At 34.4% G+C, this 24,574-nt stretch overlaps 1 protein-coding gene across 19 annotated transcripts in view; it reads left to right on the top strand.

Annotated features, from left to right (window-relative positions):
• The window catches only part of HMBOX1 (homeobox containing 1), a 191,225-nt gene that overhangs the window by 53,347 nt on the left and 113,304 nt on the right, over positions 1-24,574 (top strand). For 17 of the 19 annotated variants that reach the window (XM_025462959.3, XM_025462970.3, XM_025462958.3 and 14 more), the window contains exon 2: positions 23,296-23,375. The exons of the other annotated variants lie outside the window; for them this stretch is intronic. In XM_025462959.3, coding sequence (XP_025318744.1) covers positions 23,353-23,375 — 23 coding nt within the window. In that variant the 5' untranslated portion in view covers positions 23,296-23,352. The remainder of the gene's footprint in view (positions 1-23,295; positions 23,376-24,574) is intronic. 19 annotated transcript variants of the gene reach the window in all.

The raw sequence follows: 24,574 nt of genomic DNA, 5'->3' as shown, positions 1-24,574 counted from the left end.
TTGAATCAGTCTCTCTGGGATATGGATCTTCTTACTCACAGCTTTGAAATTTTCTAATCTATAGAAAAAGAAAGTTCTTTCTGTTTGTAAGAATAAAGTCCAGCAGATTTTCTTGACTACAGTCTAGTGATTAGACCTCCTGATGTTGCCAAAATAAACCTTTGAGATTGGAGACTTTGTTTTTGTATCTTCCATTAATATTTTACACACAAAATAGAGGCTTAATATTTATTAGTAAAAGTAGGACTTTATATTTGCATCATTTAGAATCCTCATATGTTAGAAAAGGAAAAGAAGAATAAGTGTGTTTGATGGCTAAGAATAGCATTGATTTTCAAAGTATGATCATCAAGAGTTTTCGTGAAGGCAACTTCTGGAAAGAAACTGAAAAATCATTTTAAAACATTAGAAATGCTGCTTAAGATTTCCCTTATCTGTTCATTTTTGTCCCTTGTTATTGTGCTTTGTTTTGTTTTGCCCTACCCCCCCCCCCCCACACACACACATACCCTCTTACCCACAGTTGCTTTTTTATATCTCCGTTGTTAGGGCTTATAAGGGATGCTGCATTTGAATCCCAGTCTCTCTTTATTTTCTCTTTCTCTCTCACTGTCTAAGAAGACCACATATCCATCATTACCTTCATTTAATTAAAAAAAAATAACTGGCGTTTGCCTCCAATTATCATAACATGGTAGCATTCTTCTGTGTCTTAGTATCCCAGGCCAAGTCAGTTTTCTGTATTTCAGATAACAGACATTGAAATCTGTTTCACATCTTGATGATTAGGAATCTATAATGTTAAAAGGAAAAAGTGGTGTTGAAATATGACCTTGCACAAGTTCAACCTCATTTAGCTGGCTTTCTTTATCTGCAAATTTGGGAAAATTAATGTTTGTCCTTGAACCTAATAGAATCTGTTGTGGGTATAAAATTAAACAAAGCTTTGTACGCTGCACAAGACCTCTGCAACTTTAAGATATTATGGGGATGATATGTCTAAAGTGCCACTTAGAAAAGGCTCATTAAAAATAAAACATTCACACTCCTATGAAGCAGCAAGGGGCATCTTTTCAGTCTCTTCATTTTTTTATCTGTACTAGCTTCCCAATCCTCTAAGGAAATTCAGTCCACCTCTAAAAACCTAGGGCACATGTTACCACCTCCATAAATTCTCTCTTTGTGCCCTAAATTAAAAGTGATTTCACCCCTTAGAATTCAGATGATTTGGCAACCTTTTAATGGATGTAGCAGTTGCCTTATATTTTTATTCTTTTCGATCTACCCACTGTTCTTGAGTAAAACATCTGATATTGTAAACTAAATTAGGCAGAGTCACTCCAACCTTAAATGTGTCTAAGATGACTTGGGGAATCTTGGTCTCCTTGGAATTTAGGAGGTCAGGCCTTCTACTTCAAACACACTGTACTTCTGTTTTACATGGTCTCTTGTGTTTTACATACCTCCCCACCCTCAACGTAGGTCTTTTGCGCCTGATGTTGCCTTAGTCTAGAATCAATGTTTCTTTTCTCTCTTTGTTTGTGTGGTACCTATCCTTCAGATCTGAGCTTTATCATTAATTCCTAAGAGAACCCTTTCTGTCCTAAAAGAATCCTAGCCTATTACCAATTCCTAGTGAATCCTTTTTCCTAGGTCAACTGTCCCACATTGTATACCTCAGAACATTCTAGCACAGCACTCATCACAAGTGAAGCTTTGCCATTTGTTTGTAAACAAATGACTTTCAATAATGACTTTCACTAAACTGGAAGCTCCATGAGAGCTGAAATTATGTATGTTTTTATGTTTTTGTTCCCTGTTATATTGCTGTTGCCTCCATATATACCTATTGCCTGTAGTTCCTGAAACATAGTCTTAACTAGGTAAATAGTGTACATAGTTGTATAAATAGTCCACAAACATCACTTTGACAAACATTGGACCAGAAGCTCTGGACCCTTACATTTTGTCCCTGGCTTACAACTGACTTGTAACTTCTCTCTTAACCTTTCTGTCTTGGTATCTAAAACTGAATAAAACCAGTTCTACTTATGGGGTGTGAACATTAAATGAGAAATGTGAGGATACTATGAAAGTATAAAATGCTACTCAAATATAAAATTATATGAAACAATGTATAAGTGGAAGACAACTGTCATGGATATAGAATATAATACATGGGCCGTGTCACTGTTATTGATTCTTTAAATCTAGGAATAGAGTTCAATCTCTACTTCCTGTACTTTTGATTTCTTGCTTATTTTACAAATTATAGCTCTCACTATCCATTGTTTAAAGTAGTGAATATCATTTATTTCCACTTGTGAAAAGCATATGAGCCTAAATTGCCTAAGACTAGCCTTCAGATTCCTGTTTATGGTCCAGCAAGCCGTATGAATACAGACCTCATCTTTTGCAAAACGCTTATCTCTTTGTTTATAATTACTTAATACTACCTGCTGTGAGGCATAAAGAGATTGTATATGTTATTTTAACTGGATAAAATGGAATAGGAAAACAGTTAAACAAATTGAATGGATACTTTGTTGTATTTTTGGAACTGGGCAAGATACCCTCAACTTTTAAAACAAACTGTTTGGTCATTCCATAATTTTCTTCTACTAGCCTATTAAAATATATTTATGTTGCCCCCCTCTGTTTTCTGTTCCCAGTTCTTCCTACCTTCACCCTTCTTCATTCCTCCCAATTTTTCTTCTTTTTAACTTCAACAATTTGGGTTGCAGGGGAAAAAAACCTGGCACTTAATCAAGAACATGATCTCATTGCTTTCAATGGCTTAGAAAAGAAACATTTTAAAGCAGTTGAAAGATTTCACTTTGGAAAGTAGGTACTGCATAACTAAGTGTGTTGGTTCCCAGCAGAGCCTTGAGTAACCTCTTTCCAGCCATCCTCGTGTTTTTTCTCTTCTACTTCCTGTTCAGTGAGCAATAGCCTAGGTTTAAAAAAAAATAAAATAAAAAAAGCCAGTAAGACTTCCCTTTGGCTCTCTTGCAAGGGTATTGTTTTCTGTTCTTTCATCCTGTACATAATACTTTTATATTTTTGTAGCATAATTATTTCTAGGCTTCATCACCTATACAGACATAAAATATAACTTTTAGTTCCCTTCTGCTCACACAAACCTTCCAGCCCTTTTCAGAGTTCCCTTAGGTATTTCTGGGAATCTTTGAGTAGAGTGTAACGTGTTCAAAAACATGAAGTGAATATTCTTTTCTTACACTCTGCTTAGGAAGTCCATCCTCCTCAAGCCACCCCACTGTGGTACCTTCTCACTGCTATTGCTGCTGGGTCTTCTGTGAGGGACAGTAGCCAGGAATTCTGTCTTTAGTGCTTTCAGAGTTGCCAGTCTTCAGAGTACCCAAGAGGTGCAAGGTTGAATTAGAGAGTTCACGCTACCTCCCATCTCGACGCCACACTTTGTTCCCAAATCCCAAAGCAGCAGAGTTTATGCACACAGTTTCAGCCTCTCTTGAAAAGGTTTCTTATCTTTTCCATCTATCCTTTTATTTCTGGGCTCAAAACCAGTTCAGAGTGCCAGATAGAAAAAGAACACCATGCCATTTCTTCCATTGTGCTTATTTCATCTCACCCTTCTACTGCTCATCCTCTCAACTGCCTTTAGATTCCTTCTGAAATTTGCATCATCCGTAGTAGTTGCTGAATTCTTAATTATTAATCTTAATTCTTGTAATCAGTTAACCTGTTACATCTTTAAAAACTGGTTTTTGAATAAGTACCTATTGCTACAAAATTCAAAAGATACCAAAGTATATCCAGTGAAAAGACTCCTAGCACCTCCATCCTACGGGTATCAAGTTCCCCACTCTGGAGGAATCAGTATTACCAGTTTCTTCTGTATCCTTCTAGTAATGCTTTATGCATGTATAAACAAATCTATATAGTTAATATATATAGTCTTCCCCTTCTCCTTTGGAAATAACATATATACTTTCCTTGTCTTTGTTCTCTTCACTTGAAGACTGTTTTGTATTAGTACATCAGGAATTTCCTTATTTTTTTGTGGCTGCATTATATGGTTATATCATAACTTATTTGTCTTGTTCCCTAATGGTGGACTTTTAGATTGCTTCTAATCTTTCTGTATTACAAATAATGCTACAAGGAATAACATTTAACATAAGTTATTTTGCCCATGTAAATCTGTGGAGTAAATCCCCAAAACTGTGAGTTGGAGGTTGAAAGTTATATAATTTGGAGTAAATCCCCAAAACTGGAGTTGCTAGGTTGAAAGTTATATAATTTGGAACCTGCTACATTTTCAGTTACTAAATTTTTAGCTTTTGTTTTTGATTTCTAGCTTATATTCTAGGTTCCTTCTTTTAATAAATGAGCAGTATTACCACCTCATTTTATTTGGTGATTGCTTAGGCAGTGCTCAAGAAACATAAATAAGTGGAATAAGGAAAAAATAGATTTAGTTTTTGTTTTCATACTTTTCATAGAGATAAACGTATAAAGAATTATTTCTCTATCCTGGAACAAACCTCAGTATAAGCTCAGTGATAAATGGCAGCTGATACTTAGTGTCTAGAGGTGATAGGGACTGTGAAGAACTGGAGGATGAATGCCTTATTTAAAGGAGGGCACTGCCATTCAGCTTCAGCCAGTTTTTGGCACACAAGGTATTACAAGCTCAGTGGTGACTCAGTGGTGAACAGATGCTGCAATTTTTTTCTTTAAAAACAGAAGCCTTCATATTTATATTCAGTCTCCTAACTTTAAAATTCCATGTAGACCAAACAAGACACTTCCATGGGATTGATCCAGCTTGCTAAGCCTCCAATTTATGTCCTCTGCTGTTGTACATACAGAGGTGGCTTTTGGGTCTATTTCTCTAGCTCTAACTCCCACACATTCTGGTTCTTCATCGTCTGCTATCAACTAGATACTGCCTGTAGATGTTCCATAGATAGATATTCAATTCTGCATATCATTGTCTGTATTAAATCTTTATTTGTAATTTCCTTACCCTTGCTGGCAATATACAGAATCATGAAGTTCTAATACCTCATTTCTATTTATTTAGTCACCATATCCTATGACTCCCAACAAGCATTTTCTATTTTAGAGGTGTAGACTGTTAGAACTTTAGCAGGCAAGATCAGAAAATACAGCTATTCATTACCTTTTCTCCATGATCTGTACCAGAATTCTTTCTAGATTTTGGTCATTATTTGAAGGGACTGGGAGGATACAATCATAGGTGTTAATAAGTATTAAAATAAAACTTAGCAAGTAAGGTTTTTCCATTTGAAGTCACTGAATGTGTTTTGTTTTATGAGGTATTGGAAGAGTAATTAATACTTTGAGCCAAAGTCTCCAAATACTGGATTATGATTCCCATTGGATCGAAAACTCTTACCTTCATGGTTTTTTTTTTTTATTCCATGTTTCAGAATTTCCTACTAGAGAGGGTTACACAGTTTGCCAGTATTACCTCTTCCCTCCCTCTTCTCAGAGACTTCCATTGCCCCCATCCCAATCCATCAAAGGTGATTGCACAGTTTTCAGGAGGTAAAAAGTAATTCCTTTCAGATGGTTGGAAACTGCTGCCATTGATGCTTTTTCTCAAATGGTCAGTCATTTTTTATTCATAATTAGAGTAATTAAAAGGTTAGTTAGAGGCACTATAAAGAATTGAATTTGGGGGGAAAAAAGACAAACTTGGGACAATGAGTTCTTGCAGTTACTGGGGGAAAGCAAGCCTTGTCCAAGCAGTTCTTGGCTGAGAGTTGTTTAGCTCTCGATTTCTGCATACTCATGAAACTATTTTCTCATAATTTAGTTTTCCAAATAAACTCCCCTTCTTAGACACAAGTATTTTCAATACAAGCCATTACATTGTTTTTCTGATAGTCTCCTTAAATTAGTTTTCCTTTAGGTTACAGTAACCTTTTTGAAAGATTGATGGTTCATACCTTCAAAGGAGCAAGGGAACTAACATTTCAGGGTGCCTCCTTTGGGGGCCTTCTTTACATTATTTGATTTTAGTCCTCATAGTGACCCCTTGAGGTAGGTATCACTGTTCACAATTCACAGAGGAGGAAACGCTTAGTCAGATTAAGACGTTTGTACAAGATCAAACTGCTAACAAGTGGTAGAACCTGAGATTTCAAACATGAAACCCCCTTGCTCCAAGTCTCTTATTCTTTTTGTATTATTCCATTTTACTCCCAGTTTTGAATTTTAGAAAGATTATTTTGTTAATGATGAAGATTAAAAAGATTTAGAAATCTTTATAACAAATCTTTAGAATGATTATTTTGTTAATAAGAAAAAAAATGGTGATAGGGAGGACAGTTGGAAACCATGGCACTAATATAACAGAAGAAGTTTCAAGTAAGATAGAGAAGGTCATAGATAAAAGAATCTGCTAAGGGGGAGGGGGGACACCTGGGTGACTCAGTGGTTGAATGTCTGCCTTTGGCTCGAGTTGTGAACCCAGGGTTCTGGAATCGAGCCCCACATGGGGCTACCTGCTCAGCAGGGAGCCTGCTTCTACCTTTCCCTCTGCCGCTCCCCCTGCTTGTGGACTTTTACTCTCTCTGGTAAATAAATAAATAAAATCTTAAAAAAAAAAAAAAAAAAAGAACCTGCTAAGGGGGATAATTAAACCATTGGTTTAGCATATACTTGTATTGTTTTAGTTCACTGTATAAAGAGTCGATTTTTCAAGCTATAAATTACAATTTAAAATGACAACCTATCAAATATATGTTGAGGTTATTAACGCTTAGTATTTGGGGATATGGCATAAAGTATAAATCAGAATTTTAAGACTGAATCATTCTCTGCCCTTTGTAGAGATTGTCTTTAATACGAATGTGCTTCGTAGGTATTTTTAAATCTTTCCTTTTATTTATACATAACTCATATAAAAGAAGTAGTAAAGAGCATGGGATACGGATTTAGCACATTTTTAATGATGGTTAGACATAATATGAGAGAATTTAAAAGTGATTTGAGTCTGGAAATTATTCCAAAGTTTGAACAAGTCTTGCCACTTATACTTAGATATAAATCCATAGTACAGAGAATGCTTTTTGAGAGCTAGTTGTATTTGGTAGCATATAGTAAATAATTTAAAATATTAATACTTTATATTTGCAAGGTACATTATACTTTATAGTTGTCATTATAGTGTGAGAACTCATCGGTTTGTCAGTAAATACCTGAGGAAAATAACTCAGAATAAGGGAGCTGAAATATATGGAGATTATGTTACAGCAAATAAAACTGAGATAAGCCATTATGATTCTGGAGTAGAATTTGTAATCTTGCTGGGAATGGCCAGGTCATGGGGAACAGAAAGGAACAAAAGAAAGAGAAAATGTCATGGTATCTGCACCCCTAGAATTTTAAAGATGAACATGAGAAAGCTGTGGGCTCCCTAACTCAGGCAGAGAGCCTTTTCTCATGACTTGAGATGCTTTTTATGTCTGTTCAGTCAGGCAATACAAAATGTGAAGCTCTAAAATAACTGTAGTAGACTGTGGGGAATGCAGGGAATAAGAGAAAGTGCAGTGTCCTTGGGATGCTTATAGTGTTATAAGTATTGGGATAAAGTATAAGCTGGCTCCCTGGAATTTGTCTGATTTAGCTTCAATTGTAAAACATAATCTGATTGGCTACCTCCTTATTTTGAATATATATTAGCATATCCTGAGATGTGGAAGGTAAAATACTTCTCTGCTTCTCTTACAATGGAGAGCATATGAAATCCTTCATCCTCTGCCTTTGTATCCTCCTTTTAGCACTCACCTCCTAGTAAATTGACAAGAGGATGCTTCAAAGCTAGTCATAAGAGTAGTTGATGATGCTCTCTAATGTCAATTTAATAGATGCTGGGAATGCCCCAAAATAACATTTCTGTTAACCTGTTGTTGATATTATCAGAAATTCTACCATTACCAATTCATGCTATTTCCTATTAATTTGGGTCATCCCTAGTAAAGCTATTGATTTAATTTCTATCTATCCAGGATAATATTTTGTATTTTTAATAGAAATTTTGAGCCATAGGTTCCTCTTTGATCTGGCCTTCCTAGTAGGTCCCACTTCTCTGATTTCATGTTCTGTTGTTCATGCAACTCTAGCCACACTGTCCTCAGTGGTATTTTTTGAACATGATAGTTTCTACCTCGAGGTCTTGATTTTGAATGCTTTTTCCCCTTTATCTACATGACTTGCTTCCTAATGTCATTCAAGTCTTTACTCTGATTTAATTTTATCACTGAGGCTTTTCTGAGCACCCTGTTTAAAGTTGTAACCCCACTACCCACAGTCCCTAAATGCTTTCTCAGCTTTGTCTTTTCTGTTGTACCTTACTATATGTTTGACCTTTTTTTTTTTTTTAATTTGCCTGTCTTTCACTACGAGAATGTAAGATTTATGTGGACAGGGAATTTTTTTTGTTCATTGCTGTATTTCCTAATGTAATTTCTCACATGTGATAGATGCTCAGTAAATATTTATTGAAAACATAAATGCGTGACTACAAAGTACTGCAGGATTGAAGCTTAAAAATGAGTGCCTCTAGGGAATGTGGATACATTATCTCATAGTATAGTTTTTCTTATGATGTTATTTCTCAAAGTATGTTAAATTTTGCTAATTCCTTTCCAAGAAATACTTGCCTAGAGCCAACTATGGGCAGTTTCTGTTTGCATATTTATAACAATTCTGAACTCAACAAAACCTTAAATGACATGCATTTAAGCAGACCCTATGTTTCTCGATGACTAACTTCGAATTTTTGCTTGCATTTATTGGTAAACTAGTATGAGCACTAACCTGGGAGTCAGGGTTTCTGGCTCCTAATATCAGATTTTTTATTCATCTATAAACAGAGGATTGCAAAACACTGTTAACATCTATTCTAGCTTTATCTAAGATTTTATGATTTCCCTTCCTATAGCTTAATGAAATCTCTTACTCCAATTCTATAATTATTTCATTTATTAAACATTGGAAAACTGCTAGGATAGGGGAAATGCAAAAAAAAAAAAAAAAAAAAGGAAGAAAATATTGGCCCTTTCAGAAATGCAGAACCACAAGCTTTTGCTTTGGAAGTTGTTTATCAGTACATTATATACTCGCCTGCAAAAGAAAATAGAGGCTTCAAAGTCATGAATGTTAGCCATGGATCAAGGCATGTGGATTGGTTCTGTGAGTAAATTGTTATATTTTAACATCAAAATATCCTAGATGTATGTCAATAGGAATTTTTTTTGTGTATGTTTTAATCCATGGGATAGTTCTATTTTTGAATGATAGTAACACAGGCTTTAAAAATTATTTATAATGGTAATAGACTCTACCTTCAAATTAAATTTTCCTGTTTGTAGTGAAGTAGAATTCTATCAAATTTACCTTCAGTTATGAATAACTTTTTAAGTTTATTTATTACCTCAGCAGTTTAAAAAGTATTAATGCAGGGGTGCCTGAGTGGCTCAGTCTGTTAAACATCCGACTCCTGGTTTCAGTTCAAGTCATGATCTCAAGCTTCTCTGTGTCAGGCTCCATGCTTAACATAGAGTTTGCTTTAGATTCTGTTTATTTCTCTCTCTACCTCTTTCTCCCCACCGCCTCTCAAGCAATCAGTCAATCAAATGAAATCTTAAGAAAAAAAAAGTGTTCATGTACCGCTGTGTCATATTATTTGGGTTCAGTAAATCCAGAGTTGACTAGAGATTCTGTGTGTTTAATTCTGATGCACAGCACAGTTTGGAACAACTGTCCTAAACTGATGTGGAGAAAAAGTGCTGCCTGCTACAATATATTTATACTGCAATTCAATGAGAATGAAGTAGGGTCATTGTGAAACTTAACTGTAACAAGAGTCAAGTACCCTTAGATGTTTATGGTAGGGAATGGAAAATAGTATGATATAAACAGCCACTTCATGTATTTTGAACTTAAGTAGATTTTTAAATCTGAAACTACAACTCTTTCAGATATAAAAGCCACAAGAAAATGGCATCTAAACCTACACTGGTATAAAGGTGGTCAGGAGACAAGGCCACATATAGAAACAGAGATGTTGGCTCAGCCTCTGACCTAAGGATAAGTATTCCCTAACATTTCGCAGCATAGTTTGATAGAGTTTACTGGTGACCTTCTATTAATAATAAAGGAATGCATATTTTTATTTTCAGGTTACATCATTATTTTAGAATGGAAAAAAGTAGGGAATATTTTGAAGGTAACATCAAAAACCACTATGTATTTTAAAATAATCAAACCTGTAACTAGGGCAGCCTGGGTGGCTCAGTGGTTTAGCGCCGCCTTCAGCCCAGGGCGTTATCCTGGAGACCCGGGATCCAGTCCCATGTTGGGCTCCCTGCATGGAGCCTGCTTCTCCCTCTGCCTGTGTCTCTGCCTCTCTCCCTGACTCTGTGTCTCTCATGAATAAATAAATAAAATCTTAAAAAAACAAAAACAAAAACCTGTAACTTCTTTATTAAACCACTGTAGTAAATTCTAGAGGGCATGTGGCAGTCATGTGGCTCCTATGATTAATTGTGTTTATTGATAAAGCTTTAAGGTCATCCAATAATGAAGCATAATAGTTAGAGACTCCTTTCTAGAAGCCAAAAAAATAGAAATGTTCCACCTCTTCTATTCATGAATTAGTTCAACAAATACTATAGTGCCTGTTATGTTCCAGATACTACTTTAGGAGCAGATACAGATAATAGACAGTTGTGACACAGATAATAGACAATATAAATATATAATATGCCGAAGATTAATATTTGCTTAGAGGATAAAGAAAGCAAAAGTGAAACTCCTTTGCTTTTTTAAAAAAGCTGAGTGGACGGCCCCAGTGGCGCAGCGGTTTAGCACCGCCTGCAGCCCAGGGCATGATCCTGGAGACCCTGGATCGAGTCCCATGTCGGGCTCTGCATGGAGCCTGCTTGTCCCTCTGCCTGTGTCTCTGCCTCTCTCTCTCTCTCTGTGTCTCTATGAATGAATAAATAAAATCTTTAAAAAAATAAAATAAAATAAAATAAAAATAAAAAAGCTGAGTTTAGGGAAGGGAAGTCTGGGATGAAAAGCCTGGTTTAGTTAACATCATAGATAGTTTAATCACTGCTTCTTGAATGAATGTGCAGAAAACTTTTGTCTGCAAATTTAGTACACACAAAATTGATAGTGGGAGAAAGTAATGTAATTTTAGCTCTAGGACAGGAAAACTAATAGTTCCCTGTATTCTGCTCTGATTAGGCATTTTGCAGAAGTGTTGTTGAATTTGGGGAGCCACTTTCTGAGAGAAGACAGGATCATGACAAACTGTGTCAAACTAGAATCAGGACTGGGAATATTTAGCATGGAGACTCTTTGCAAAATTATATAGATAATTTTAAAAGCTGCCTTGTCGAAGAGAAAAGAAGAAATTTAGTCTGTATTGATTCAGCCAGACAAGTGGCTGAATTTATAAGTTATAAGAAACTGTTTAGAATTTATAAAAAAAAAAAAAGATCTTTATCAGCAAAATGCTCCCATTAAATTTTCCTGTTGCCGGAGATGTAGGAAAAGCTACATGAGTATTTATATATACGTCTTTAAAATTTTGAGAAGTAGTATATGTAATAATTCTTTTGGAATAAAAATTTCCATGATATGCAATATCCTTTAACCATGAATTATAATGAGTAAAACTTGATAAAAGCATTAGACTTTTTTAGTGGTGTATCTGTTACTCAACTTGTTGCACAGAATCTATCACAAACATTGCCCCAGAAAAATGATAAAAAAACAAACTGTATCCTTAAACTTGTATTTGCAGAAAGGTGAATGAAGCCTGACATAAGTACTTAATAGTTACAGTTCTAATAAGAAAAGGGAAGTCCATTAGCTGATTGATGTTGGGCAAGTAGTGTTTTGTCTTAATTACCTACCTTAGGGGATTGTGAGATTAAATGAGTTTATATGTGTAAAGCATTTATCCGGTGAGTATCTGGCCCAGGGAAGTATATATTAAATAGTGTTAGTAGTTGTTGTTTACAATTTTAAACTACCTGGAGGCATTATTTAAGAGATTAGTATTCTTATCTAGATGAGTTTTTAATTTGTAATATCTGTGGTTCTGTTTTCCTCATGTCACCAAGCAGAACTCTGCATGTGCCTCTCAAATAACAGCAAAATGTGATAAGGCCTCATTTATCTACTATTGTCCAGGGGTAAAGTGTTTAACATAAGTGAAACACCTTCTGATTAACTTCCTAAAATGTCAACTTCTAACCATTTCAACTTTTAAAAATCAGTGTATCATGTACTTTCCTGCCTTTTGTATTTAAACAAAGACCTTAAACATGGCTTTAACTTTTTGATGTTAGCGTTTTATGTATGTATCTGTAGATCTATCTATAATTATAATTTGTTGTTTTCATATATTTTATCTTGGTCTTTTCAGGGAGCTATCATTTTTTTCTGTGGTAAAGCCTTTTTATACATTCCCAACCACTTTCTAAATTTCTGTGTCTAATCTACTCTGGGTTTGAAAACCAGATATTCAAGCTTGCTAAGAATTACATGTTAAAATGATTAAAATGTCTGGAATTTGCTTGAAAATAATTATCCACTCCCCTCCCTTCTCCCCTCCCTTCTTCTTTTTTATTTTTTTATTTTTATTTTTATTTTTATTTTTTTTTGCGGGCGAGATGGCCGACAGGGCCATCAGGCCGCGCCTCCCCCCTCTTAATTATTCAAGCTAGGTGATAGGCACTTAAGCATTTATTTCTCTGTTCTAACTGCCCCTGTATATTTTTGCAAATTTTCATAATAAAAAATTTTTTAAACCACCATTAATTAATTTATTTATTTACTCAATACAGGTTTGTGTGTTATGTTTATTGACATCTTTTTTTTTTAAAGATTTACTTATTTATTTTGGAGAGAGAGAGCATGAGCAGGAGGGGTGGAGGGAGAGGGAGAGAGAATCTCAAGCTGACTCCAAGCTGAGCACGGAGCCGATGAAGAAGGGCTCAATCCTATGACCCTGAGATAACAACCTGAGCTGAAACCAAGAATTGACTTGGGTACCACCCAGGCACCCCTTATGTTTATTTATATATTTGTGTGTGTGTGTGTGTGTGTGTGTGTGTGTCTTAATGTGTATCTAGTCAGGAAGAAGAATCAGTTCTGTAAATTCTGTGAATTCACAATCTATAAATTGAAAAAACTAAGAGCATCTAATTTATAAGATCATGAAGTTACATATTTTAACACATATTTTACTTTCTTTTAAATAGTCTCAATGGTAACACTGAGTTCTGTGTGAAGTGCTGACCAAGCAATAAAAGGAGCTCTGTAATGGTTGTTTTAAACTTCTGAGAATTCTTTTCTGGTCCAAATCTGGGCATGAAGGGGGTCACTGATTGATGTTTGCAATATCTGCTATCACTTCTCCTTTTGATGGCTTGCTTGTTGCCTATGCTATAGCCAAGCTATGTCTTTACCCTCTTTTATGCTTCACTTTCTTCCTAAAGCCTTATACTCCTTGTTTACTTCTTTCTTTTCTGACTTAAATATTCTGTCCTTTCTATGTTTATTATTGAGTGAAATAGATGCATGCTGAACTGCACAGTATAAATTCAATTGTAAATCACCACTGATATACTGGATTCACAATTAAGCATTTCCTGAGGTGGGAGTATAAATTATTTCCTCTTTGGGAGTCAATTTGAAAAAACCCTATCATAACTTAAAATGTATATAATCTTTGTCACAACTGTTTCTCTGCTGGTAATTTATCATAAAGTTATACTCACCCTTGTACAAAGATGTATGAAGAAACTAAACAGTGGGTGGGTGGAAGAGAAAATGGAGTTTGAGGGTGGGAGACAGGTTTACCTTTTATAGGTCTTTTGAAATTCATCTTTTCCTTTTTTTAAAAAAAAAGAAAAAAAAGAAATTCACCTTTTCCTTTACCCTACTTTTTATGTTAAAAGGAAAAAGTAGGGCTGAAAAAAAAGCCTTCTTGCTACTTGTGGATTATACAACATATACAGGATCTTTAGATTACATTTTTCTTCAGGGGTCAACAATGCTGACAGTAGGTTTCTTCATTGTTCAGCCTGACTTTGTACAAGGTTTCAACAACCCTAAATTAATTATTTGATAACTGAATCCATTTCTGATAGTAGGAATTTTTTACAATTTTATTGCATAAATGTGTGTATGTATATTATATAAAAATGTCTATCCTTCTTGGCCATATTCCAAATACACATACCCATCTTTAACCTCAAGTCCATTACCTGATGACTACCTGTTTTTCTCTGTATGCTCATGTACTTAAGTAGATGTGTATGTATGCATATAGCTATACCACTGACATAAGACATATACACATAAAGAGGATTTTTTTGGTTGTAGTTTTTTTTTTTTTAAGATTTTATTCATTCGTGAGGGACAGAGAGGCAGAAACCTAGGCAGAGGGAGAAGCAGGTTCCTTGAGGAGAGCCCAATGTAGGACTCGATCCCAGAACTCTGGGATGACACCCTGAACTGAAGCCAAATGCTCAACCGCTGAGCCACCCAGGCATCCTATATCATACTCATTTGATTGCGTTTTTCTTTTTTTTCTTTTCTTTCTTTCTTTTTTTTTTACTCAATAAGTGCGATATGCAAATCCCCACCGAGTTACCTAATAAAACTAATTTACTCTTTTTAATTATTGCATTGTGTTAATTGATCAAATTGTATTTTATTCAGCAATTCCTGTATTGATTGAAACAACTCTGTTTATAGAGATGAGAAATTGTAAAGTAAATGATAGTAAATATCTTTGTACATATTATGTATGATTACTTTTATTTCTATATAATAGATTCCCAGGAATTAGACTGCTAGGTCAAAGGTATAAGTACATTTAATTTGATAAGTGGTCCAGATTCCTTCCAAAAGAATGTCATAATTTATTTGGACAATGAATAGGACAGTGCCTTTTTGAGAAGATACCAATCTTTTAAGTTTTAGCTGAAGTGATATCTCATTGTTAAACCATGTAATTGTTGTTTTGCCTTTAGCAAGTTTGAGTATTTTTTATAAACTTGACAACTTGGGTCTGCTCTCTCTCTACATGTCAAATGTTTTTTCCAGTTTAATTGCTGAGTTTGTTTATGCCTTTTTTCACTTTTTATGTCTAGGAAATTTTAAACTTTTATGTCTGTCTTCAAATTTCTGCTCTTGGTTAAGATTGTTTAGAAGACATGTCATCTTATAAATTATGTTGTAGAATGTATTGCTGTGTTTTATTTTTTTCATTTGTCCTTTATCCTATCTGGAATTTATTTATTTATTTTTATAAATAATGTTAAGATAAAGATCTATTGTTTTTTGCTAGATGATAACCAGTTTTGTGATGATTGTTTTAAAAAATAATATATCCTTTTCTCTAGAAATAGAATTTAACTTCTGACTTGTACATTTTTTTCATATGTTCTGGAATCTTTATTTAAGTTCTTTATTCATTCCACTCATTTGTGTGTCTATTCTTAAGCCTGTGCCATATTCATTTAATTAGTGTCTCTTGAATGTATTCTGATATGGTCAGGGAAAGTTTTCTCACTTTTTTGGTGGTCCTTAAGCTTTCTGCTTTATAACTTTAAGATACTATTTTTAAATTAAAGAATAAAGCTTTTGAGGTTATTTCTCAATGAATGTATAAATGCTGGGGAATAGTACTGTGAGTGAAATATTTTTCCCATTATTTTTGTAGGTGTTTCTCTACAAACTAGGGAGATTTTTAAATTAATTTTAACTGTATTGTATCATACCTCTTCTTGATAATTTATTTTTATTAATTTCAGTTTTATTTTACTAGAATTGCCTGCATTTTATAATATTCCATTAGGTCATTAACAAAAAGATATTTTTCTCTTTCATTCTGATATTATGCCAATTAATTCATTTTCATGTCTTAATTAGTTTCTATAATCTTCAAGTCAGTATTGAATTTTAAAGGGGTTAGTGGACTTCCTGTTCTAATCCCTAAATTTATTAATTTGATTTATTGAATGAGTAATAGCATTCATATGGTTAAAATAATAAATAAGTTTCCTGTGAACAGGCTCCTTCCCACTCTTTCCCTAATCTTTTAAGTTTTCACCCTGCACTCAGTAACCACTGTGATTGGATCACTTCCATAGATCATCAAATTTCCATACAGAAGCAAGTTCTTGATATACATATAAACATGCAAGTGCACATTTATGTATACTATATGTACATATATATGGTGTTCATGCAACCTTAATTTTATTTGAAATGGTTGTAGTATTTTGCTATATGTGGTACTTGCTATTGTTCTTTTTTCAAAAGGCTTAATTTTTTTCCTATTTTTTCCCATAGAGCTTTTATTAAAAATGGTGGCTGAATTTTATCAAATGCCTTTTGAGCATCAACTGATACAATGATAAGATATTTTTCTCCTTAATTTGTTGATGTATTGGGTTTGTTGATTAAAAACGAACCACTCTTGGGACGCCTGGGTAGCTCAGCGGTTTAGCGCCGCCTTCAGCCCAAGGCCTGATCTTCGAGACCCGGGATTGAGTCCCACGTCAGGCTCCCTGCATGGAGCCTACTTCTCCCTCTGCCTGTGTCTCTGCCCCCCTCTCTCTCTTTGTCTCTCTCTGTGTCTCTCATGAATAAATAAATAAAAATCTTAAAAAAAAAAAGAACCACTCTTGTATTTCTGCTATCAATTATGGTAGTATATTACTTTTGACATGTGGCTGACTCTGTTGTCTAATTTGATTTTTTTTAATTTAAAATTATATTTAACTTTTAAGTGAAATTGGCTTATGAGTACCTTTATTAGATTTGGCATTGAGTTGCTTTGACCTCATAAAATGACTTGGAACATGTTTTGTATTTTTCTATGGTTTAATATTATTAGAATTCTGGTTTTTTGAAAGATTAAGAATCTGCTGAGAACCCAGCTGGTCTTGGTATCTTTTCGTATAGTAGTTTTTTTAATTACCTTTAATTTGTGGTACTTGGTTCTACTCAAGAATTCATTTCTCTTGGGTTAATTTTGATATTTTCTCTTGCACTGGGAAATCATCTTCTCTTTCAGGTTTTCAAATTAATTGCCATGAAATTGTATTGTGTTGTTGTGGTTTATTTTAGTTTTGTCTTGTTTTCTTAATTATCACCTATGCTTATGGTTTTATTTCTCTTGTTATGAATCTTGTGAGTTTTCACTCTCCCTGGTCCCCCCCTACCTTTTTTTTTAACCCACTCATTAGACTCTGAGTGATTATTTCATCATTTTTCAAAGAGATTTATAGATTTATGTTCTCTATAACCTCTTTATGTTAATTTTATGTATTATCTCTTAGTTTCTTCTTCGTAGTTTTTTTTTGTTTTTAAGATTCTGTTTATTTAAGAGAGGGAGAGAGAGCCAGAGCCTGGGGGGTGGGGAGAGGGAGTTGGAGGAAGAGGGAGAGGCAGACTACCCACTGAGCAGGAGCCCAGCTTGGGTTGGTGCTCAATCCCAGGACCCCAAGATCACAACCTGAGCCGAAAGTACACACTCAACCTACTGAGCCACTCAAGCACATCTCTCCCTAGTTTATTTTGGTATATTTTGTTTCTTTTCTCATTTCTTTTCACAGTGTTTTTCTCCCTTGCCTTTAAAAAAAAAACTAAAATTCTTAAAGGCTGTTAAGCTTACTTCTGAATATATTTTGCTGGAATTAAAATCCCATGGATTTTAATTCTTTTTATTGTTTTGTTTTTGTTTTTGTTTTTGTTTTTGTCATAGGTTACCACAGAGAGCATGATTTCCCTTTTGATTTCCTATTTGATCCATAGACTATCTAGTATCATCTCATAGTTTTAAGAAAAGATATTGTAATTTTTTTCCAAATTGTTTAGATATATCTCTGAAATTAGTTAAAACTTTCATTATGAGCATGTTTATGATCAATCATGAAATGAACATAGGTAGAAATAATCTGTTTTTTGTTAGAGGGTTATAAAGGGTTTTAAAAATCATGTTTATTGATAATATAATTAAATTTATTTTTTCTTCTTTCCAACTGTATTTGTTCATTCCAAAAGGTATACTGCAATTACTAAGTGTACTTGTATTTTTAAAAATAAATTTATTGGGATCCCTGGGTGGCGCAGCGGTTTAGCGCCTGCATTTGGCCCAGAGCGCAATCCTGGAGACCTGGGATTGAATCCCACGTCGGGCTCCCGGTGCATGGAGCCTGCTTCTCCCTCTGCCTTGTCTCTGCCTCTCTCCCTTTCTCTGTGTGACTATCATAAATAAATTTTAAAAATTTTAAAAATATTCATAAAAATAAATTTATTAAAGTTCTAATAAGTTTTACTTTATTACCTGCTATGTTTTTTGGTATATACAGTTTTTTAACTCTTATATTTTAGTCATAAACCACATATTTTATAATTGTATAATCTTTTTCTTTACCCCAGTAAGTACTTTTGACCATAAATTATACCTTGACTGATGTGTGTTTCCTTGCAGTTACCTGAAAACAAAATACCCTTTTCCCCCAAAAGATACTCATTGCTTTCCCTGGTTGCTGTGTAACCTTGAAGAGATAAGACCTTCAGAATACTTTTATTTTCTGCCTCTCTTCCTTTTCCACCTTATCCTCATGAGATCTTGGAAGTATTTTTACCTCTGCCTACCTTCATCTCACATGTCTACAACTCTTCTACTTTGAATAGTTTAGAAATTTATTAATATTTCTTTTATGATATAGTCTTTTTGTTTCAAGAGTCTTTATCATGTAAATTATACATTCCTAGACGTATATAAATGTGTATTATATAACAAAGTGAAAATTTCATTAATTACAATATTACTCTTTCTCTTCATCGTCTGTTACTACATCTCTTTTTCTGGTTTATTTTTTTCTTCGTTAGAACCTTTTCTCAATTATTGTTCTTAGTTGGGCTGCCTGAGAAAATACACTGGATTTTTGCATATTTGCAATTTTTTTAATGTACCAAAATCTAAGCTTTGTTGGTACAGAATTATTTCCTCTCTGTCATCTGTGAATGTTCTTCAACTCTTTTTTTTTTTTTTTAAAGATTTACTTACTTTGGAGAGAGAGAGAGAGAGTGTGTGTGAAGGGGGCAGATAGTGGTAGTGAGTGAGGGAGAGAATCTCAAGCAGACTATCCATTGACACAGAGCCTGAGAAGTGGGTCTCAATTTTATGACCCTGAGATCACAACCTGAGCCAAAATCAAGAGTCAGATAGTTAACTGAGCTACACAGGCACCCCTCTCTTTTTAAAGATGAAGAGTCCGGGATCCCTGGGTGGTGCAGCGGTTTGGCGCCTGCCTTTGGCCCAGGGCGCGATCCTGGAGAACCGGGGTCGAATCCCACATCGGGCTCCCGGTGCATGGAGCCTGCTTCTTCCTCTGCCTGTGTCTCTGCCTCTCTCTCTCTCTCTGTGACTATCATAAATAAATAAAAATTAAAAAAAAAATTTTAAAGATGAAGAGTCCAATGAGGAACTGGTTTTTTAACTTTTATAGATACTTGCTTTTTAGAGCTAGATGCTTAATGTGATCCAGCATCCATGAACTTTTATCCCTAAAACCTCTTTTTTTGTTTTTAAATTTAGAGTTCTTTTGTTTTTTTCTGACTATAGTTGACACACAATATTACCTTAGTTTCAGGTATACAACATAGTGATTCAACATCTCTAAATGTTATGCTATGCTCACCACAAGCGTAGCTACCATCTGTCACCAAACGATGCTTTTGTAGTATCATTGATTATATTCCGCATGCTATGCCTTTTATTCCCATGACTTATTCATTTCATAATGGGGAAGCCTGTATCTCCTGCTTTCTTTTGTCGATTTTGCTCATTCCCCCCACCTTCCTTCCCTCTGGCAACCATCAGTGTGTTTTCTGTATTCATAGGTCTGATTCTGCTTTTTGTTTCTTTATTTGTTTTATTTTTTAGATTCCATGTATGAGTGAAATCATATGGTATTTGTCTTTCTCAGTCTGACTTATATCTGACCCTCTGGATCCATCCCTGTCTCAGATTCCATTGTTTTTTATGGCTGAGTAATACTGCATTTATATATATGGCACATCTTTATCCGTTCATCTGTCAGTGGACACTTAGGTTGCTTCTATATTTTGGCTATTGTAAATAATGCTGCAATAAACATAAAGATGAATATATTTTTTTATTTATTGTTTTCATTTTCTTTGATAAATACCCAGTAATGGAATTACTGGATCATAAGGTATTTCTATTTTTAATTTTTTGAGAAACCTCCATACTATTTTCCATAATGGCTGCGTCATTTTACATTTTTACCAGCAACACAGGAAGGTTTCATTTTTTTCCACATCTTTGTCAATACTTGTTATTTTCTGCTTTGTTTTTTTTAAGTAATGGCTTTCCCCCCATTTTTTTAGATTTACGTATTTATTTTAGAGAGGGAAAGAAAGCACACATGAGGGTGGAGGGGCAGAGGAAGAGGGAAGGAGAGTTGTAAGCAGATTCTGTGCTCTTGATGCTGAGCCTGACTTGGGGCTAATTCTCAGGACCCTGGGATCTTTTTTTTTTTTTTTTTTAATTTTTTTTTAATTTATTCATGATAGTCACACATAGAGAGAGAGGCAGAGACACAGGCAGAGGGAGAAGCAGGCTCCATGCACTGGAAGCCCGATGTGGGATTTGATCCTGGGTCTGCAGGATCGCGCCCTGGGCCAAAGGCAGGCGCTAAACCGCTGCGCCACCCAGGGATCCCAGGACCCTGGGATCTTGACGTGAACCTAAACCAAGAGTCATATGCTTAACTGGCTGCAAGCGCCCCTGATAAGGCCTTTTTAATGGCTGTGATTTTAATCTTTATTTAATTTTTAAAAAGATTTTATTTATTTATTCATGAGAGACACACACAGAGAGGCAGAGACATAATAGGCAGAGGGAGAAATAGGCTCCATGCAGGGAGCTACTGATGTGGGACTCGATCCCAGGACTCCAGGATCACACCCTGAGCCAAAGGCAGATTGCTCAACTGTTGAGCCACCCAGCCGGCCCTTTTAAAAAAAAATTATATAATCTTTATTTAATTATTAAACTTGTTTTTTTTTTTATTAAACTTGTTTTTAAAACAATTTTTAAAAATCTATTAATTAAATTAATTTAAAAAAATCTGTTTCCTATGCAGGGAGGGCTTTGTGACATTGAGCCTGAGAATAGAGAACTCAGCATCACCTTACTTGTTTTTGCTTTTCTGTCCTTAGAACATTTTAGTTCTATTGAATATTTTAAGCCCATTTATATCCATAATATAAATAACATAAAGTCCGTGATTTGCAGTTACAGAAGTCTGTATCAGTGACTTCATCTCAGTTTCCTTACCTGTGAAATGTGAGTTTTTGGTAATTTACTTCCTAGAACATCTTGATTCAGTTCTAACGTGGTCCTCATATTTGCAGAATAAAGGTCAGGATTACTTTGAGGCATTTATCAGCCCTCCACAGATTGTGGAAGTCTTCCCTTTGTAGCCTACGTATTTCTCATGCATATATGTAAAAAGGCTGGTCACATAGGTCTACTTAATCCCTATACCTCCTTCATTGTCTCCTGTAACTATTCCTTCTCCCTGGAATCTTTCCTCCACTGATTCTCACTTCCCTTCACACCTTGGTTTGGTGGAAGTCTTATTCTGAACTTCAGATAACAACTGCAGATCTCACTCTAAGAAATCTTCCCAGTTCTCTGTAGCCTAAATTAATCTGTAAATTGTTACTCTCATAGACCTTGTATTTTTAGTCTTATCACATTATGTATTTTATTATAGAAGAGTGTGCGTGTGTGTGTGTGTGTGTAGTTTTTATTTGACCTTCTCCTACAGTTTAATATGCTTCTATACTATTGGGACTATATCTTACAGTTTAATATGTTCTATACTATTGGGACTATATCTTACTCTGTGCCTATGTCAGGGCAAGTCGATATTTCATATATTTGAGCTGAATATGAGCAAGAATGAAAAATGTATATTGACCAGTAATCAGTTTCACAGCTTAGTTTTGATATTCTTACAATCAGCAACACTTTCAATAAATTTTCTTTGTACTTTATATCTACTTTTTTAGGGCAGGTATTTCTTAAGTCAGCAAGAAAATTAACTACAACAGGAACTTCATTAAAGCTACAATTTAGGATATGCAAATGTGAAAGGTTTCTAACTTTATCCTGTACATTTCGCATATATCATTAGTCACTGTTAGACACTTTGGTCTTGCTTAATATAATTCAGTGCTGAATGTGTATTTTAATGTGAGAGTTTTGACATCAACATTTTTAACTTTCATGTAATTTATAATCTTAACTTTGAGTTAATGGAAATTGTTGCTTCTGTAGATTGTGGTTGGAAACTGCTAATAAGTTCAGTCAGTAATACATGATCTTTAGCTCCTAAGCCATGAATAGTAGATTTCATTTTTTGTTAAAATCTATGTCTGAACTGAAAGGGGTCACAGGGTGTGAATGGTGAATAAAGCAGTAGGATGCTAATCAGAAGATAGAAGTACTAGACTCAACTCTGTTATTAACTTACACTGTGTTCAGTAAAGTAACATGGATACTAATCTCCTTTTTTAATTGGTAATAATAGCCTTGCTACTTCATAGCTTGTGAAGTGCTTTTATCACCATTTAAAAAAATAATTTAACTTCTTATAGCTCTTTGAGGTAGTTATTGATCATCCCTGTTTATAGATGCAGAAATTGAGATTTAGAGAAATTAAATCACTCAAGATTTGGCTGGCAGTCCAGTCTGGAACTGGACCCCAGAATTTACCCCAGAATTAAGACCTTTAGCTCTAGTCATGCTATGGTGAGTTTTTTGCTTATAGGATGCTACATAAATGCACTGATATTATCAGTTTTCTCAGGTGTCACAATAATATATACGTTCCATTGCATGTTTATATCTGTTTTCCTTGGTGGTGTCTGATAACATTAAATTTCAGGAGTATGATTTTTATTACTTTTTCCAAGTGAATTATAAAAGCTATTAGTGATATTTTTTAATTTTTTAAAATTTGCTTCAAACCATGATTTCATTTTAAAAGTTCAAATTAATTTTATTATTTTTTCAAAATAATTTTAAAAACATGATTACCTAATGCTGACTGTTAATATCTTTAAGTTATATAGTTAAAAATTTTATTTAACATTTAATTAACAAGTATTTCTGAATTTTCTGTCTTTATTCTACAGAATGGTAAATAACACTGATCATCTCTAGTAAGGATATTGATTCACCTCATGTAAAGTATGCTCAGTTCCTTTCCAGTGGTGTAAGTATCTAGTCCTTTTCTTAATATTTATATTCTCAATTTTAATAAAGTAAAGAAATAATCATGATTATTATCCAAAAATGATAGCAAGCATTCAGAGTTGAAAGAACTTCTTCATAATCATGTGGAAAGGAATGGATTTTTAAATCTATCAACTTTCTCTTTTACCATTTGTTTTCAACTTTGAAGTCTGGCATTCATTTTCAACATGAAAAACTACATTTCAAACTGCCTAATAGGGTAGAAACTTACAAAACAGATGGCTAGCTACTACTAGATTCCTTGTGACAAGGAGAATAATGGAAGCATGTTACCTTAACACTGCCTTTGTGTGCAAACTCCTTAGCACCTTAGCCATTTCCTTTACCTCCTGGAGATAATAATATAGTTAAGCCTATTAGCTAATGTTGGTAGCCTTTCTTTGAAGTCAGGCAAAAAAATACAAATTGATATGGTGGTATTATGTTGAGAGTATTTTGTGCTAGGATATGAACTATAACCACTAGTTCATATTAAGTAGGCCTCTGAATAAAAGTATTCCGGGAATTTCAGATATTAGAGAAGATAAAGTATCTATTAGCTCATTAAGTGCATCTTTAGAGTCTACTGCAGAGTGCCTTTAGCATAAGTATTTTCTAAAATTTGGTGCAGTCTATGTTTCGATTAAATTCCTTCCGTTTTGTCTGACAGTTCTGTAATCCAGTAAGTAGACATTAACATAGATTTTCTTTATTATTTGGATTTTTCATTAAAGTTTTTTCCTCTGTCATCTACTCTATCATATATCGAATAGGCCCAGGGGATGTGAACTGAGTTTCTGCTAAATAGCTATATCCTTGGGAAATGGCAAGGCAGTGCATTGCTTTGAGCCTTAGTTCTTCACCCCCCAACCTTTTAAAAAAATGATATACCTGCTAATGGCTGTTTTTAATAGCCATTAGAATGTAAGCATCATGAGTTCAGGAGTTTTTGTCTGATCTGTTCTTTGTTGCATCCTTTCTGCCAAATACATGGTCTGACACATAGGGCATATTCAATAAGTGTTGATTGAATGAATGATTTTTCTCTAAATGGTGTTTAGTTCTCTGATTCTACTCTATAAACTTGCATGTTTTTACTTGGATTTTTTCCCCCAAATATGTATAAGGTGGCTGCAATAAAAAAAATTTCAGTCTTAATTGGTGGTAATTTAAAAATAA

The sequence above is a fragment of the Canis lupus genome, chromosome 25 (genome assembly GCF_003254725.2).
Source record: "Canis lupus dingo isolate Sandy chromosome 25, ASM325472v2, whole genome shotgun sequence".
NCBI lineage: Eukaryota > Metazoa > Chordata > Mammalia > Carnivora > Canidae > Canis > Canis lupus.
This window is presented reverse-complemented; position numbering and strand designations above follow the sequence as displayed.